Source organism: Brassica rapa, chromosome A02 (assembly GCF_000309985.2).
Source record: "Brassica rapa cultivar Chiifu-401-42 chromosome A02, CAAS_Brap_v3.01, whole genome shotgun sequence".
In the NCBI taxonomy this organism is placed as follows: Eukaryota; Viridiplantae; Streptophyta; class Magnoliopsida; order Brassicales; family Brassicaceae; genus Brassica; species Brassica rapa.
In genome coordinates this window covers 13768397-13784170 of record NC_024796.2, presented here as the reverse complement: position 1 = coordinate 13784170, position 15774 = coordinate 13768397, and the positions used below count along the sequence as shown (strand labels likewise).

At 36.0% G+C, this 15774-nt stretch overlaps 2 protein-coding genes across 2 annotated transcripts; one reads left to right on the top strand and one right to left on the bottom strand.

Moving 5' to 3' along the window:
* Nucleotides 1-244: 244 nt before the first annotated feature.
* On the bottom strand, nucleotides 245-3262 carry LOC103853029 (3-hydroxy-3-methylglutaryl-coenzyme A reductase 1). The gene is made up of 5 exons (XM_009129931.3): nucleotides 2737-3262; nucleotides 2088-2631; nucleotides 1344-1525; nucleotides 915-1261; nucleotides 245-836 (listed from the first exon to the last, which is right to left on the bottom strand). Exons 1-5 carry the CDS (start codon nucleotides 3158-3160, stop codon nucleotides 588-590), a joined length of 1746 nt encoding a protein of 581 aa, XP_009128179.1. The 5' UTR covers nucleotides 3161-3262; the 3' UTR covers nucleotides 245-587.
* Nucleotides 3263-10136: 6874 nt separating this feature from the next.
* LOC103853028 (probable inorganic phosphate transporter 1-9) lies at nucleotides 10137-12932 on the top strand. The gene is made up of 2 exons (XM_009129930.3): nucleotides 10137-10846; nucleotides 11879-12932. Exons 1-2 carry the CDS (start codon nucleotides 10137-10139, stop codon nucleotides 12783-12785), a joined length of 1617 nt encoding a protein of 538 aa, XP_009128178.2. The 3' UTR covers nucleotides 12786-12932.
* Nucleotides 12933-15774: the final 2842 nt, after the last annotated feature.

Here is a 15774-nt window from a genome sequence, read left to right as displayed (position 1 = left end):
CAGATTTAAAAAGATTGGAGTAAACCAAAACAAACAAAGTTAAACAACTCAAGGATGTGAATGCATAGGTGGAGTCTTATGAAAGCAAATAGGATCCGTATCTTTTTTTTTTGGACAACAAGTATCTTATTACCACTTACCTAAAACTACTAAAGAGAGATGTCCCAACACACATGCAGTTCATATAATATTATAAATGAAATGAAACAAACAGAGAAAAATCCTGAGTGTTCTTGTCCCCAAACGTAACTGCATACATTTTTATCATATGAACACCATTTCCTAACAAACACCAGACAAAGATTAGACATATATCAAAGAAGAACATGAATTATCCATGAGTGAGAGAGAAAAGAAGAAACATGTTCTCGCTCTCTATCTCACCCTTAATCCCCAAAAAAGAGTTTCAAGTTAAACAAAAAAAAACAATTAAGCTTTTATTGAACAAAACAAGGCAAGGCACCACCCACATGGCTAAACATGTCCACCAGAGAGTTATGAGTGAATGAGTTGTAAAAGCCTGCCTTCTTTAGATTTTTTGTCCTTCTAGTTTTGGGCCACACAGATGACGACAATGATGACTCAGATCATGTTGTTGTCGTTGCTCCAGATATGTCTCTGCTGGATCTATTGTATTTCATGTGACTCTTCACAAGTTGTCCAGCTGCTATTGCTGACATTAAAGATAACTCTCCCGCCAAAACTGCTCCCGCCACTATCGTCGCTAGCCTCCTTGAGTTCATCCCCGGCGACTCCGTGCTCGCTCCTTTAACTCCCAGCAGGTTTAAACACGCTGATTGAGACGCAAGCTGTGTTCCTCCTCCCACTGTCCCCACCTGAGAGAGATTCCAAGACCAAAACCAAAATCAAATCTCGCAAATTCAAAAAAACTCCATACATTTTGATTAATTTACCTCAATAGATGGCATAGTGACGGAGACGTGGATGTCTTTCCCGTCGTTAATGGCTTCCATCATTGTGATGCATTGAGAGCTCTCTACGTTTTGAGCTGGATCTTGGCCAGTAGCTATGAACACAGCAGAGACTATGTTGCTGGCGTGAGCGTTGAATCCACCTAGAGAGCCTGCAACAGCAGAGCCAGTGAGGTTCTTGAGCATGTTCAGCTCCACTAAAGCAGCCACGCTCGTTTTCAACACCTTGTTAACAATCTCTCCTTTGATTACTGCCTCGCAAACCACTGATTTGCCACGTCCCTCGATCCAGTTCACAGCTGCAGGTTTCTTGTCCGAACAGAAGTTACCTGAAACAATTAAACACAAAAATATCAAAATTTAAGCTAAATCTAGAGTCAAATGAATCACGCACAGAAGAAAGGGACTCACCGGAGATTCCGATGACATCCATGTCAGGAAAATCATCAGTGAGGAACTCAAGAACATTCTGGACACCTTTGGATACCATATTCATCCCCATAGCATCACCAGTGCTACAACTAAACCTTACATAAGCATTCTTTCCCGCAAGTGTACACTTAACACTCTGCAGCCTCGCGAATCTACTTGACCTGCAAACCACAAGAACACTTCGTCAGTGGATCAAATTTCAAATCTTTAAATCAAATCACTATTATCCTTTTTTTTGTAACACAGTCACTATTATCCTAAACCTGAAAACAACCAAACAAAAAAATCCAAAACCAGACCAGAATTTACAAAAAATTTCAAACTGTTTCTATTTCTCTAAACACGAAAACCCAAAAAACCAAGAAGCAAACAGATATCAGAATATTTGAAATATAATAAAAAAATATTAATTATTTTTAATTTCTATACATATAATATAATTTATAAATAAAAAATAACCAGAAAAACCCAAAATTATCTGAATCATTTTCGGTCTCTCCAGGTTTAACTTGGGTTTTTGTGATTTTTTCGGTTTTTTTGCTTTTGTCCACTTCGGGTTTTATAAAAATCGAAACCCGTCCGAACCGACTCGATCCGACAAATGTCCTAACACTGGTCCTAAATACCCCAACCCAAATGTCCTAACACTACTTCATTCTAGACTCATCAGTCATCATCATGCATATGCACAAAAAGTCAAATCAAAAGAGATGAGACATGGACCTGTTGAAGACAACAGCCAACGTGTCAAAGTTCTCAGGATCCTCCAAGAAAAACTTAAGCTCCGAAGCCCTCCTCGCCGACGCGAACCTAACCACAGGCGCTCTCGTCATACCATCCTTAACCACCGTACTCGTCGCTCCACCAGAGACATACATAGCCTTGCATCCTCTATTAGTGCTAGCAACCAAACACCCTTCCGTCGTAGCCATCGGAACAGAGTACTCATACCCGTCAAGCAACAAAGGCCCAGCGATCCCCACGGGTATCTGCACGTACCCGACAGGCATCTCGCAGCATTGCCCCAATATCGACTCGTAATCGAACCCATCCAACGGTAACCCTTCGATCGACCTCCCGGTGATCCTCTGCAGCGCCTCGCGCCGTATCGTCGCCGCTCTCTTGCAGTCTCCAAGACGGGACTCGAGGGAGTAGGAAGGGATCGCGCCGTGGATTACGGATTTCACTATCTCCTCGTCTTCCTCCGGAAACGTCGGATCGGGAATCGGCGATTTGGCGACGGAGACGATCGGTGATGGGGGTGGATCTAGAGAGTAATTTAGTATGGGGTGCAAAATGTAATTTAAACAAAGATAAGGATATATAAATAAATAAAATTTAGATTAATTATTTAAAGAGGCACGTGCCACACCTCTTTCCAAATCCAACCGACGTCCGCCCCTGGGTGGGCACGTGACGAGGCGGTGGTCTTCGAAATCGTTAGTATCGGTGTCGTTGGTGTCGGCGCGTGAGATGAACGATTGGACGAAGTCGATGCCGAAGAAGCCTAGGAGGTAGATGAAGGAGGCGACGAGGGCGATGAGCGCGCCGAGCTCGGTGACGGTGACGACGTGGAGAGGGGTGTTGTAACGGATCTTGTCGCGCCAGCGGTGGAGGAGGTAGTAGGCGACGGAGAAGAAGAGAGTGAAGAAGACGGCGTTGGTGAGGTAGAGAGGGAGAGGGAGCGCGTCCGACGCCTTGGGAGGAATCGTTGTTGTCCGGCGTTGATCGTCATCGTCGGAGAAGCGGTTAGGGTTGTTAACCGGCGGTTTAGGAGGCCTCCGTCGGATATCCATTGGAAGGAGTATCCAAAGCGAGAGGGAGGATGGTGAGGTGGCGTGATAAGTGTGGAGCTAGAGAGAGAGACGAGCATGTTTTATAGGAGACGAACGCGCTTTTCTGTTGTTTTTTTTTTTTTAATTTACTTTCAACATTGTCTATTATTAGTCATTTAATTCACGATTTATTTCCATGATACGAATTAAATTAAATAAATCAAAACTTGGTATATATTCCATATGACATATATAACTGGAATGTATATAAACGTGTGAGAACACTTTTTTAAAAATGAAAATGTTGTATCAAAGCTAATTTTATTCAGAAAATATGTAAGCATATTAAATGTTTTACATATGGGTACTACAAAATACCATTTTCCCCTCTTTTTTTGACTAAACCAGTTTCCCCTTTTTCTTAAAATAAAATCTCTTGTGATTAATTTCTCTTAATTTTATTTGATAATAAAATGCTTTCATTGTATCATCATCACATTAACATATACTCCCTATGTTTTAAAATGTTATATATTTTATATTTTCTAAACATTTTTATAAAACATATCAAATTTTCAAAATTTTGTGATTATCTATTTTCCATAATTTTAAGTCGATGAATATTCAATAAATGCAATTAAGTTTTTTGGAGTTTGTAATTAGTTAATAAAATATGCATTAAAAACGTAAAAAATATAAATTTTTTTGAAACAAATTTTTTTTCTAGAATATAAAATTTTATGAAAAGGATGGAGTATATATCTATAGCTAAGATTAAATGTGACACTGATTTTTGTATATAAATGGTGCGTTTATCTATGCCTTTTTGTTTTGTTAAAACTGGAAGTTCTGGGTTTTAGCCTTTAATATCCCTTAGAAGATCAATATTAAGATATTCTGATTTTAAAAAATTGGTTATTTATGCGTTTTGGGACTTTAAATACCTTTTATTGGCAATTTCTTTTCGAAGCTGTTCGTATCATTTTTTCCTCTTATTTGGCATTTTTCAGAACATAGAAATCAGAAATCAACACTTCATATGGAGAATCATTTTTAAATAAATTTTAAGTCGAATTTTTGTACACGTTATTCATTTTAAGATATAAATAGAGTAATTAATGTAAATATACACTGCGATTATGGGATTTTTATAAGTTCTACACGTTGTAACTTGTAAGAGAAATGTAATATCCTATGATATTGTTCTTTAGGAAACGTAATATACAAATAAATGAATGATATTAAATTATGGCATACGCTATTTCTTAAACATGTGAAATTTCAAAATTATGATATAAACAAATTAAAATAATAATAAATCTAAATGACAGCAACACACATCTAAGTATTAAAATTAAGGATTAATTAAGTGAGGTGGAGTACCTAATCGATTTGTCATAATGAAGCAGTGGAAGTCACATTGTCACGTTCTGAATCTGGTCGACTAGACCTTACTCGAAGTAAGCAGACAAATCAAACCAACCCATCCCCGATGTTATAATAATGAGAAACTAAATACTGCTAATCGTTGATTTGCTCTAATTTTTTTATTTGGTTTATATTTTTAGATTCCTTTGCACAAACGTACAAATCCTTCTCTAATTTTTTTATTACGCAAAAAGGTTAATACACTTAATCAGGAGGAGAAAACAAATTAGTAGACAAAAATGGAAATTAAGAAGAGAAATTTGTGCAAATCCATGGTTTTATGTCGGAACCTTGATCGCATGTTATTTGAACAGTTCTCAAACTACGGATAATCGGCGTTTATTAAACGCTGCCGTTTGGTTAGATGAGTGATTCCTATTTCAATCCTCTGTAACACTCATTCTTAAACCCTGCTCACTCTTGTAATTTTGGTAAATTTGCTAGCCACGAGAACATTTCAGTGTTCTTGAAACTTCTCAAATCTCTCATCACCTGTATCTGCACAGCCTGAGGCTAAGTGTTTTTTTTTTGAAAAAGATGAGGCCAAGTTATTAATGTGTTAGTGCCACTACTTGATGTTTTTGCTAAGGTTTGATGTAAAACCTTTATGTATCGCGGAGATATACTCTCCCACTGCAATCGGGTACTCGCATTTACAAGTTAGAAGGACTCGAGTAGAATTCCTGGTATGAAGTGAAGACATACCTTCTTCTGCTTCTCTTAACTAAAGAAAAGTCGCATGCAAAAATATTTTTCTCTACAAATGATTCACTTTTAAGATTCTCACGTGTCAAAAATCTAGATGCATTTCTTTTCTGTCTGCAATCAATACTATATAACACCATGCACAATATAAAATGTTGAACAATGAAGATGCACTTAGCTACAAAAATGTATTATTACTTAAGAAAAGGTTAACTTTCTGACCAAAAAATATAAATAAACGAAATTCTTAACCAAATTCTAATTAAATATATATTCCTTCACTGCAAAAGTTATACCATTTGAATATTCTAGTGTTTGTAAATCTTACTGCAATCTCTATCAAACTCAATTCCCACATCATTCTAAGCTACTTCAATTAAAGAAAGTTGCTCAAGGCAGATTTTGACTTGTGTATTGATAAATACTTGTGAAGCTGTTTTCTCTTTCGTTCACATTAAAGAGTGATTCTGACCAAACAACAAGGTGAGAACTAATTCATTGTTGTCTTTGTTTTGGGTGTATTGGTAAGGAAAAAGTGCGCACATTTGTTTTTTTTTTCTTTTTTCATCACTTGTTTGATAGTGATGGCTTTAGTTTATCCTCGATAGACTGAGGAGAAAAGAAGTTAACGGATAGCAAAACTACTATTCAAGGTGGCAGCAGAGTCTGCATTTAAGGCTTGCACGTTATTTAAAGTAGTCATGCTCACAAAGAAGACGCAGAAGGAAAAGAAAAGGAAATTGAAAGTTTCAGAGTTTGTGATTCCGTGTTCTTACCCATCCATCATTTTCATTGAAAAGAGTGATTGTTCAGTAAGCAAAATGTTTGATCAACGTGAGAAATGAATGACATTCTCATATGAATTTGAAAGACTTTACTGCATGCAATAACAGGGGAAAAAGTCATAAGCAACAGGTTTTGGTGAAAGTTCCTTTGTTGTTGTTGCGTCTTCATTCTTACCTTCTCTATCTTCCAGCTTTGGTTAACAAATTAGTAGACAAATTAGTAGGCAAAATTGGAAATTAAGAAGAGAAATTTGTGCAAATCCATGGTTTTATGTCGGTAACCTTGATGATGTGTTATTTGAACAATTACCGAACTATCGGATAATCCGCGTTTACTAAAACGTTGCCACTTAGTCACATGTGTGATTCTTATATTTCAATCATCTTTACTCCATAGTCCATACCATCTATGTAGCATTCATTATTGTAAGTATGATGATGCATGGTTTCTGATTATACGCTTGGATGCAGACAAAAGTCACTGCGATGTTTAGTGTGAGAATACAGAGCTTCCACATCAAAAATTTCGATTGGACATGAATATATAGCAGATTTGAGATAATTTACTTTGAAATCTCATAAAACTTAATATTTACTAGTATGTGTGATAATTTTGGTAAATGGAAAATATGTCGGTGTTCTTGAAACAACTTCTCAAATTGCCACCTCTATCTCCAGAGCCTCAAGCAAGTTATTTTATTTACTCGATGTTTTTGCAAAGTTTTAACGTGCAACTTTTATATACTGAGAAGAAAATGCGAAGAGTGTACGAAGTGAAGATATCATACCTTCTTCTGCTTCTCTTAGCTAAAGAAAAGTCACATGCAAAAAATATACTATTTTTCTGTACATATTCATTTTTAAGATTCTCACATGTGTCAAGAAATTAGATGCATTGCTCTTTTTTTGTCGGCAATATATTAAAGACGACATTGCACAATAGCATAAAAATGATTGATGAAATATATGGTTGCAATCTCTATCTACCTCAATTCCCACATTATTCTACGCCACTTCACATTAAAGAGCCCTGATCTAGTACGCATATCAGTCCCCTCGATAAATGCAAGAGTAATGCTTCTGACCAAACAACAAGGTGAGAATTAACTCAGTGTTGACTTTGTTTTGGGTGTAGTGGTGAGGAAAAAGTATGCACAAACTGTTTTGTACTACACAGACTATAGGACAATATGTCTGAAACCATAAAAAGTACTGAAATGTATCAATAACGACACCAACTTATTAAAAATATGTCTATTTTACCTTTCGGTGTGTAATCAGATCTATTTAAAAACTGTTGGGGCCAAATCAAAATTAAGAAACTTAATCTGATCCAAGATGTAAAAAAAAAAAACTGGATCCGACACTTTGAAATGACTCGATTTTTAACCCTTCTGTTTCATGTTGTAGGCCTTGCGTCTTCTTCTCGGCGGCTTACAACATGAAATACAAGGACAAGAGTCGGGTCTTTTTAAAGCGTCGGATCCAGTTTTCGACCTTGGTTGGATTAAGTTTTACTAATTTTGATCTATCCCCAACAACTTTAAAAAGATCTGATTACACCCCGAAAGGTGAAATCGACATGATTTTGATAAGCTGGTGTCGTTATTGGTACATTTCAATACTTCGTATGGTTTCAGATATATTACCCTATAGCCTGTGTAGCCAGTAAACTTTTTTTCCTTGTTTTTAATCACTTTTATGATAGTAATCGTTTCAGTTGTCCTTGGAGACTGAGGAAAAAGGATAGTAAAATTGCTATTTAAGATGGCAGCAGAGGCTTACTGTTTTGTTCCCAAGCCCTACATTGTAAGCAACATATATATATATATATATATATATATATATATCCATGTTCATTGTAAGTAAACCATGTCCATGTCCTTGTCTGTCACTGCATATACATATATATCCTTTAGTTCTGTAGTGTGAGACTGTGAGTCTCTTCTTCCATGTCTGAACACAATTGTTATCTGAAGCTTACTTCAAAGTCCACAAATTGTTTGATCAGGCTGAGGAGTGAAAAGATCAATTTGGTTTCCGGTGATAGATATAAATGACATTCTCATATGAATTTGAAAGAATGCCTGAAAAAACAGGGAAAAAGTAACAAGCATAAGGTTTTGGTGAACGATCCTTCTTTGTTGTTGTGTCTTCATTCTTACCTTCTTGATCTTGGATCTCTGATCAGCATATTCTTCATCTGGAAACTGTATTAACCAGAGTGTCATTGTATTAGACATAATAAATATCAAAAAGGTTATTGTGGGAATATGACCAGGCTTACTTGTCCTGTGACATTGTATAAACGGTTGGTCCATTCCAATTCCAGAATATAAATTTTTTCAAACTTCTCCAGGGTTTTGTAAGAAGTATTCGATGTAATAGAATCCTGATCATAGATCCAAGAAGCTTAACTTGTTATTGTGTCAACAACAAAACACATTCACGAGAGAATTTCACTAAAGTTGAGATTAATGTCTGCTTTATTTCATAGTTGCTTCATCTCATGTTTTTTAGGATTTCCCTTTCTGACGTAAGAACACAAACAGTTCTAAGCAACACAATTTTTGTAACAAGAAACAGAACAACGTTTGATTAACAATATTGGATCACTTATGACATACATAAATAGAAGTGAAGGAGAGTATGCTAAACAAGATTTCTCCAGTCAATTTCTAGAATATCATATTTAAAACTTATTTTATGATTACTTTCCATAAAAATGATCTAATTTTTAAACCAACTTTTTTGAAGCTAAGCTGTTACTAAATTCATGAAATGTGTGACTGGAGACTTGTACATAAAATGAGGAAATTAAATTTGATAAGAAGGTTGCTTGGTCAGCAATCTAACGCATATATCTAATTGAGTTAGATTGTTAAGGAATTCGACTGATTAAACCTTTATTATCCATCTTGTCCGTTTAAATTATACGTTCTTACTCTTTGAAGTCTTAACTTTACACTGCTTGCTTGTATAGAAAAGTCTTCTTGGGTCACTCTGCCATAATAGATTGGTTTTGGATTCTATCCCTTGAGGCCAGAAAAAAAAAAACAAATGCACAAATCAACACCATGAACGCTGAGAATCGTAAGACTACTCACTCCAAAGTCATCTCACATGTATCTTTCAATAGTTCTGCCAAGGCTGTGCTGGACCACCCATCGGTCTTTGTCGATACTGGTGTGAGAGAAATTGCCTACATTGAGAAAAATCAAAGTAAGCTTTCACATTTCTTTTTCTCACCGTTGTTGGATAGTCAAAAGAGCCGTCTCAATACAAAACTCCATTCTACTTATGCCACATGTTAAAACGAGAATGGCTGGACCATGCTTTGGGTTTCATAGTAACCAATGATATGAAATGTTACATTCTTTTCACCCATCTGCGTCTGGAGGAACTGTGACCCTAAATACTATCTTCTTGTGGTATATGAACAGATAAGAGCAAATGTGAGATTTAGAGGAAGGGAAGAATATGCATACAAGGAGCTTGTACAGAATGCAAGTGCAACAGCTCTGCCTGCCAGGTCCATTCTCAATCAGGCTTACTCTTCCGGGACATGTGGATATATTATCCTTGCTTGTTTTCTCAATTTCCCCTAATGAAAAAATATTGTTGATAATTCTTTTCCCTAAGTTATCTTTTCTTTTTTGGATCAAATCCTTAAGTTATCTATACATTCCTTATGTTACTCAAAACTATATCCTTATTCAAAAGTACAAAAGAGAATAGGGCTAACAAAAATAGTGAAGAAAAAAACATAAAGAGATTTATAAAGTTACAAAAAATCTTGAAAGAAAAACCTTTTTGTGTTGTGCCCATCGTGAGAACACAAATAAAGACTTTATAATCATACTTCCCTACTTTATATTAAAAACATTATGGAAGTCAACTAAAGGAAGTGGACTCGATCCAGGAAGGTGTTGAGTTTCTCTTAGTCAACACAAAAGCATATTCCATGATGCTCTCTCGAAGAAAAAACTCTTCAAACATTATATAATAAAGAGACAAAGACTTCACTTGTTCTCAGTTTGTGTCTCCACGAACTCCTCAGAAACTTCAAAAAAGCGACGATGCCGCCGCTGAGAGTGTTATCCGCGTTAGATGCGGCGAGGATACAGTGGTACCACTTCAAGGCGATAATAGTCGCCGGAATGGGTCTTTTCACGGACGCTTACGATCTCTTCTGTATAGCTCCGGTCTTGAAAATGATCAGCAAAATCTATTACGACAATCAACCAGTCGGAACCGCTGTTCTCTCCACTTCTTACGCCATAGCTCTCCTCGGCACAGCCTTAGGTCAGCTCATCTTCGGCTACTTAGGCGACCGGGTCGGACGCACTCGAGTCTACGGTCTTTGTCTCTTGATCATGGTCTTAAGCTCCTTCGGCTGCGGTTTCTCCGTCTGCACCACTCGCCGTTCTTGCGTCATGGCGAGTCTTGGCTTCTTCAGATTCGTTCTTGGACTCGGTATCGGTGGAGATTACCCTCTCTCCGCCACGATCATGTCGGAGTTCGCGAATAAGAAGACGCGTGGGGCTTTTATCGCGGCTGTGTTTTCTATGCAGGGGCTAGGGATCTTGATGAGCTCCGCCGTTACGATGGCTGTGTGCAAAGCGTTCAAGAACGCCGGAGAAGGGAGTTTAGAGATAACGAGAGCGCCGGGGATAGAGACTTTGGCTCCGGCTGAAGCGGATATTGCTTGGAGGTTGATTCTGATGATCGGTGCTCTTCCCGCTGCGTTAACGTTCTACTGGCGAATGCTTATGCCTGAAACCGCCAGGTTCCGTTCAATTATCTCTTTTCTTTTTATTTTCAGCCATAAAAAAAACAAAACAAAATATATTTTTAGTTTTTGTTGTATTTTCATGTTTATAAATATGCATCGTCTATATACTATTTCTGTCATTAAAAATTTAATCGTGTGAGAAAAAAATGTCATGAAAATTTAAGCAAAATAATTCGATATGATTTTGTTCCTAGTAGTAGTAAGTAGTAAGTAAGCTGATTTGTGAGGGAGATATACAGAACGCTGTGGTATTATACCTTTCAAGCAACCTCTCATTATATTGATAATGTATGCAATAGTGTTAGCATTTTATTGTATAGTATATGGTTTTAGTATGCCTTGTGTGTATATAAGCTCCAGCTAAGAAACAGAGTTTAATTTACTTTTATTATAACTGGAATTAGTCTCTCCAGCTAATATGTAGTAGGTACTCTCTTCCAATCAAGTTCTCCCAATTTGATTATCTTTGCTTCATAAATAAAAATCGAAGATATTGGCTTTTTGTCTCTTCCGTGTGGTATATAATGTATGACTGATATGATTATCGATGATTCATTCAAACGCTAATTATGAAGCAAAAGTGATTATTAATCAATTGAAAATCATCTAATTAGTTTGATTAACTAATGTGTTAGAAATGTCACACTTACTATAAATAAGGACAATATACTATGCATAAAACATATGTCAATCATTCATTGTCAATATTGGTTTTAAGGTCCAGTTTAATGAGCTTTGATAATATTATCTCTCTCCTTTTATTGTTAATTTAGCTGAAAATAAGAACATCCTAAATCATTTTATATGTTTATATCAGAATAAATATCATATTTTGCTACGAAGTTTTACAAAATTTTGAATATATGTAGTATCCATTAACTAAAAGTCTAAAACTGATAAGTGATAACGTTTAGATGATTTTAACGAGGAATAGATCTTTATTTTAAATTTTTCACCTTTTCAGTGTTTTCTACTAACTAATCAAATCAATGGTCCAGTTACTTACATTTTTATAAATGCATGCAGATACACAGCACTAGTAGAGAACAATGCAACCCAAGCAACAAAAGACATGCAAAGAGTCATGTCCGTAACCATGACGCCTCCAATACCCGAAGAAGATTCGTCATCGGAGACACCACAACAACAACCGTCTTCATCCTCATACAAACTCTTCTCCCGCCGTTTCCTCAGCCTCCACGGCCGTGACCTCTTCGCAGCCTCAGCCAACTGGTTCCTAGTGGACGTCGTCTTCTACACAAGCAACCTCCTCCTCGCTCAAATCTTTAACTTCTCCAATAAACATCCCAATTCCACAAACGTCTACGACTCTGCTTTCGAAGTGGCTAAGGTCGCAGCCATCGTAGCCGCTTGCTCCACCATCCCTGGCTACTGGTTCACAGTTTATTTCATCGATAGAGTGGGCCGTGTCAAGATTCAGATAATGGGCTTTTTTATTATGGCCCTTGTTTACTTAGCCGCTGGGATACCATACAGTTGGTATCGGTCTAAGCATGAGAAGAGTAATGATAAAGGCTTTATGGTTCTCTACGGATTGATCTTCTTCTTTAGCAACTTTGGTCCCAACACGACGACGTTTATTATCCCTGCTGAGCTTTTTCCGACGAGGTTTAGGTCAACGTGCCATGGAATTTCTGGAGCTGCCGGGAAGCTTGGAGCCATTGTTGGAATTGTTGGTTTCTTGTGGGCCACGAAACACAAACACTACGAGGAGGACGTTTTCCCAGACGTGAAACGCGTGAGGATCGCGTTTTTGATACTTGGCGGCGTTTGTATCGCTGGAGTGTTGGTTACTTATTTTTTCACGCGTGAGACTATGGGTAGATCGTTAGAAGACAACGAAGAGGACGAGATTAGTCCCACGTCAACAGCAGGAACATCTTCTGTTAATGTGTTACTTCCAAGACAATAGTGATTTTGTTTTTTTTTTTATATTTCAATTAACATTCTCATGTTTACACGAATATTTTCTTCTTTTTCACTTTTGTAATTCGGTGCATATTAAAGGGGTATGTAAATGTCAAAGCTTGATCGTACTTTTATTCAGTTTTGCGACCTACCCAGTTTAGAATTAACAAAAAAGAAAGTTAAAATTAAGGATTTGATATTAGAACATGATTTAATATGAACATCACTTAAGTTTGGTTGGGAAAGAAGCAATCTTGTTGATTCCACATAAACAATTCTAGCTTACTAGTGTCGTTTTTATTCATCCTAATGCAACCTTTTTCTCCCCATTTTGGTCCCCAAGAATTCTTCACTATGACATAATCCATGCACTTGCTTGATCCGTACCCAACCGCCGCGGCCACACGGTAATCAAGCTAGTCGGCACCGCCCATCAAACACGCCTTCCACATAGCCTAGACGATGATACAAAATCTCAATAAAAGAGTACTATGCAATAGTTCTTTCAAGATGATTATGTAGTAAACGGTTATACATGTATGTTTAACTTACACCCTTGTGCCATCTTTAACCCAACTCCAAAACTCTACTTTAGTGTGACTGGTTGATTAGCCAATGCCTTCAATGGCTGCACATGCGCACTGTGCCTCTCTACATATTCACATTCCAGTTAGATATATTGGCTGACTCATGGTAGGTAACATTCTGTATAATCATCCCCCCCCCCCCCCCCCCCCCCCAATTTAACTTCTCGCTCATATTGACGAAGCCTTCGTCTGTCTCAATATCCTCAGGACCTTTCACATTTATATGGCCATATACTATACTGTAAAGGATGTCATTCAGTGTCCTGTGTTAGGGCATTTTCAATCTCATTCTATTTTTCATTCTAAAATAAAGTTTAAAGTAAAAATACTTCAATGATACTTTACTTCTCACTCTATAATATAGTGGAAAATAGGTTTACTCCAAATATATAGTAACTTGTTTTTTTTTATCACTCTATTTTCTACTCTAAAATAGAGTACCATTGGAACAAACTTAAATTTTATTATAGAGTTACTCTAATTTAGAGTAACAAATAGAGTAAGTCACTTGGTCTTAGCATTCACAAACCAAATCTTCACATCAAATTGTCATTAAACCTTACAAATAAAATTATATTCGTCCTATCTCTCTTTGTAGGGAATTATAATCAAGACTCCGAGAAACTACTCGCGTGATAATATTTGGTATTTTATATAGATAGGCTATGAACCATGTTTGAGAACTCGCTAGGCGCAACGCGCGCGGTAGAGTCTAGCGTCGAATCTATTAATCAGAAATTAAATGGGGATTAATCGGGAAATAATTTTATAGTTTTTATGTTCATTTTTGGTATATAATATTAACAATGTGTACATAAAACGTCGTTGTCTCTTAGTCTAGTGGTTCAGTAGCGTGTGTTTAATACTAAGCAACCCGGGTTTGACGTAGCTTGGACTCCTTTTGTCAATTTTTTTAGTTCTTAGGTTAAATAAATTATCATATGACCAAATTAACCTTTTCTTCAACTTTCCCCATTACGTTCTCTGCAACTTCCGCCGCTTTTCATTTTTTTCTTTTGCGATTTCAGTGTTTTGTTTTGTTTTGTTATTCTTGTAAGTTATAATCAAAATACATCAAATCTAAGGCACATATATGATTCTAAACCTAAAATCTACAAATAAATCAGTTTTTTTTATATTCTGATTTTTTGGCTGAGTAACACCAATTCGCCATGGCTCTACTCCGCTCCACGTATATCCGACGACTAAACGTCCGCCCAGCCCGCGTTTTAGAACAAGGGCTATGAATGATTATACCCCAAGATGAATGACTCAATGATTATTATATGTCAAGGAATTCCCTCGAATAGTTTTTTTTTAAGTTTTTGTCACAAAAATAAATTTCAATGAAAAAATCACCAAAATAAATTTTATTAAAGAGTAAAAATATATTTATATCATAATGTTAAGCATATGCAATGGGACACAAAAAATTTCTTCTATATTTTACTCTAATATAGAGTAAAAAAACAACATTACTCTATATTTTACTCTATTAGAGTAACTCTATTATAGAGTGAATCATTAGAGCAAATTCAACTCTATAATAGAGTTACTCTATTTTAGAGTGAAATATAGAGTAAAAATTTATGTACCATTGGAGATAGTCTAAGGGGTGAGGTTTTGAGGATAGAGTTTCAAATTTTAAAAAATTAAAATTAACATTTTTTTAATAAAAATGAGTTATTTTGATCATTTCTTTATTAAAGACTATTTTTGTTACAACAACTTTAAAATGACTATTTGAGAAAATTATCCTATTATCTTTGTAAGTTTTTATCAATCATATAGCGATTTCACCTTTTTAAAATGATTTTTTGCACTTCTTATAATAATTTACTAGTTCAAAATGTCTTTAACTAGAATCGAATAAACTAACATTTACTGGATCTTCTAAGTTCAAACAGATTAATAACAAATTTTGGATAAACGTAAAACTAATATAAATTTAAATCCGTAGAATTAAAGAAAATAAGGGATTACTTGTGAACGGAAATGCGTGAGAGGTCGTTCTCTGGTGGAGCAGGTCGGTGCTGCCGTTGTCCTTTTTCCTCTTCCTCCTTCATTTATTACCTTTTCACCTTCTCCTTCTAGGCTTCTACTTCCTTTTCTTTCTATTTTCTCTGCAATCTTTCTTAAGATTTAGTGATATAGATATAATAGAATAACTTATTTAACAAGTTTTTTTTGTTAATTTTGTGTGAAGCAAAAGAAACAAGAGTGCCATGTATGTGTTTATGCGTGACGTTTATGTTGTGCAGTTTGATTTTAACAGGTGTAAGTGATATTTTACTCCTAATCGCAGTTAAAATTTCCAAACTTAATATATTTTGCAACTTGCTATTTTTCTTTCTCTGTCATTTTCGAAGCTATTAAATTTGATACAGACATATATTACATACAAAC